At 46.4% G+C, this 3,571-nt stretch overlaps 1 protein-coding gene across 1 annotated transcript; it reads right to left on the reverse strand.

Moving 5' to 3' along the window:
- On the reverse strand, positions 1-3,176 carry PIK3IP1 (phosphoinositide-3-kinase interacting protein 1; the record flags this gene model as incomplete). The annotated part of the gene is made up of 3 exons (XM_010166862.2): positions 1-724; positions 2,783-2,861; positions 2,991-3,176. Coding segments are annotated over 3 exons (473 nt in total), but the record flags the coding sequence as incomplete, so codon positions are not given.
- Positions 3,177-3,571: the final 395 nt, after the last annotated feature.

The raw sequence follows: 3,571 nt of genomic DNA on the forward strand, positions 1-3,571 counted from the left end.
AGGATTCTGGACAGTGTCTTCAGCTCTCAGATATTAAAGCAGAAAGGCAGGAACTATAATCAGAGTGTAATTATCTAGCTAAGTCTGACATGAAGCTCCCCTCAGTCCCTGCAGTACTGCTCCCTCCTGGGATTCCAGGCTGAAACTTAAGTAACAGTGCACACCGTTAAATAGGAAAGGAACAGAAAAAGAGGAAGCCAAGACCACACTCCGGGCTATAGGATCTGTGGCCAGTTGTGAGCCTGGCCTACCATTCCCTCCCAGCTCCTTGGCACACCATGGAGATAGGCGGGAGGAAGCAGCAGGGTCCACCACACCAGTCCCCAGCTGGTCATGCACTGAACGGCGCCTCTCAAACAGATCATGATGAATAGCCCATTGCTATGTCCCTCTGCATCACCTTCATCTGGCTTTCATCAAAAAGAAAACAAAATAGAAATGAACACACGCAACCCCTGCACTCACAGTGGGAAGCTGGAGGCTTTGCTCAGCCTGTATCGCTCCTGCCTGAGCTGCTCAGGCACCAGGAGTACCCGCCTGCCCCATGAGGGGGCCACTGCCATCCTGCGTGTCCTCCACAGGTGTCTGGTTGGTGTGCACCACGATTGTGTTCTCATCTACAAGCTCGCAGGCAGGATTGGTGAATGCTGAGAGTGGCAGTGTGATGCGCTGCATTTCACGCTCGTGAACTTTCTGTTCATGCTTTTCCTTCAGGTCTTTCCCCCTAGATTAAAAAAAACAAACAAACAGAAGATGTATGTTCATGGGGTGAGTGCCACTGCTTGGAAGAAGTCTCAGTAAAGGTGATACAAGAGAAAAGAAGGGACTCTGCTTTTTAAGAAACATGTTTCAGCTACATACAAAGGGCCAGAAACATTCCCTACTGTAAGCAGAGGACCCCATGTGAGCATCTTTAAAAAACAAGCAGCCAAGTGAAGTCTGTCCCTCCCTCATAAACTGACTTATTCACTGACATTGTTACAGCTAACTGATTGTAAAGCCAGGCTTCTCCTTCAGACCACGATGCTGACAAATGTTTCCTTACAACCTTACAGTCCCACAGCACTGCCCAGTGCAGGCCCAGGGGAGCAGTGAGACAGCATACAGCCTACTGCTGTGGAAAAGAGCTTCCATAACCGACTTCATCTGATCGAAACAAATACCAGAGGCAGTGACAGATTCTGTCTTTTGTCACAGCAAACAAACCTGTGTAGCAAATTAAACTGTTCCTAAAAGTATTACAGCTTACTTCAGAGCTGGTCCTGCCCTTTGCCGCTGCAGCTAACAGCTTAAGACCACAACCAGCTCTTCAAACCTACCTCACTCTTCAGCCTGTTGCTAAGGGAGGCAACACCTCTGTAATTTGTACTGAGGAAGAACTGCCTTGCTTTAAAAATGGATGGCATTAATAGCATGTTGTCTCCAGAAAAGCTATGTATATCAAAAGCTACTAAACCCATTAAAGATTTCTCACCACACCCACCCAAACCTGCCAGCTTGCATATGCAATTTTGAGAGCAAGAAGAGAAAGAGGCTGTAAACCTGCACTGCAGCCCTTCCGTGAGCTCTCTGGCATTGAAGCAGCAAAGCCGCATTTGGACAAAACTCAACATTGGTCTATCGCTTCTTCCTGCCAAAGACAGGAGTGAGGTGGGACAGGCACCACTCACTCCTCCTGGGGCTTGTGATCCCAACCAAGAAGAGCTGCTGGGGTTTCCTGTCAGCACATAAGCATTTTGGCTGCTTTTCAAAGCTGCCTACAAGCGTGCAGCAGCGGCTGGTGTTCCTGCCAGCACACGAGACAGCATTCTCTGAAGTGACACCTCAAATCAAATTCCTCAACAAGCAGCACTCTGTGTTTTTGCCCCTTATGTAACACTCCTCCCTCTGTTTTTTTTTTTCTGTCAGCATTTATTATAAACACTTACATAAGGACATGTCCCAGCTTGGGAAAGGGCTCCTTCTGCTTGGTTGTGTCAGACTGCTGTCAAACAGCCAAAACACAGAACAAACCCTCCCAGAGGAGGGAGCCTGGGCCTTCACTTGCTGCAGCAACATTCACTGCTGTTTGTTAATCCTGCCCTGTCTCTTACAACTAAGCTGCTTGTTATTACCACTAACTTCAAACGCTGCTGAGCTACAGAAACATTCCTGCCCAACAGAGTGATGTGGCTGAATAAATCGTAACTTAAGTGTGAATCAAAACTGACCTTGAAATATACAGGAGCTTTGGTAAAATTAATTTTGTTTGACAAAAAGTAATGCTACTTGATATTCAGCTTCATAACGTAACAATGCACAAGTGGCAAATAATTTGCCAATTGTTTTTCTTCTAAAGCTAGTGACAAGAGAAACCAGGGGAACAGGTGGTCTGCTAGGATTGTTCTCTTTCTGATCACAAAAAAAAAACTTCCTGTGAGAGCACCCCTGGGATCTGCACCTCCAGCTTTTACATAAAAATCAGCTTCCCTGGATGCATCTGAGAAAGCTGCATCAAGGCACGAGCGCACACACACGCAAACCCAAAAATCATCAGTCTGAAACATTAAATGGGATGGAATACTACACTGATGGGTGAAATAGAGAACAGGATTAACTCTTAAATAGTTCTTTCCTCAGTGCAACAAGTGAAACTCTTGCACAATGTGCCATACTAAAACATAGCCTTCTATCTGCCTTTTCACTGGGATCTGGTTGGGTCTGCAGGTGCTCAGACATTCCTACTCTATATACATTGCTTTATATACATTGTGCTTTCGGACAAAGGAGAATAACCACTGACCTCTTATAGATGTACCCCAAGACAATGCCGGCTCCAATGGCAATGATTATCACCATCATGATCAGCCCCAGCACATACCCTGCGAAGAGAGAAAGGAAAGAAGAAAAAATAGAGGAAGTAGATGCAGCTATTGCTTTTAGAGCCTCAAAACAAATACGTCCTGCCACAATTACAGGAACAGAGCCATCACACGATGCTGGGCTTGTACCTAGTGTCCCTAAGTCCTTCTTTTCTTTGGAGTTCATCTGCACTCTCTGACTGATCCCAATGGCAGGCTGCACAGCGGCTGCCTCGCTCCGGGAGGGCAAGGTATCAGCTGGTTCAAACACCTGGTCGACCTCCTGAGAAATATCAACTTCTGCTGTAGGGACTGGGGCTGTGGCAGCTGTAGCATCTGTTGAGAGGAAAAAGAAACATACAAAATACAAAGCATTGATGAGTACTTCAAAACAACACGTGCCTTGTGAGTAGGACAGATCCAGGCTGGTATCACTAACCCGCCTCTGAAGTACACTGACAAACGCTTGTTCCCTAAGTTGCTGCCAGAAATCCAACCAAGGCAGACAAGAAACGTACTCCTCCCCCCACCTTCCTTTGACATGAACCTATTTAACTAAGAGTGCAAGGCACCACCACAGACGAGACAGAAGTCAGACAGTAGAACAAAACCCAGGTTCAGGTCATCAGTCCAGAGGATGCACAATGACTTCATTTAGAGTACAGATCGATATACAGGCTGCAGCTTCAATCATGCTGAACAGACATGAACGAGATGATGAGTATCTCCAT

The sequence above is a fragment of the Antrostomus carolinensis genome, unplaced genomic scaffold (genome assembly GCF_000700745.2).
Source record: "Antrostomus carolinensis isolate BGI_N321 unplaced genomic scaffold, ASM70074v2 scaffold29634, whole genome shotgun sequence".
Lineage (NCBI taxonomy): Eukaryota > Metazoa > Chordata > Aves > Caprimulgiformes > Caprimulgidae > Antrostomus > Antrostomus carolinensis.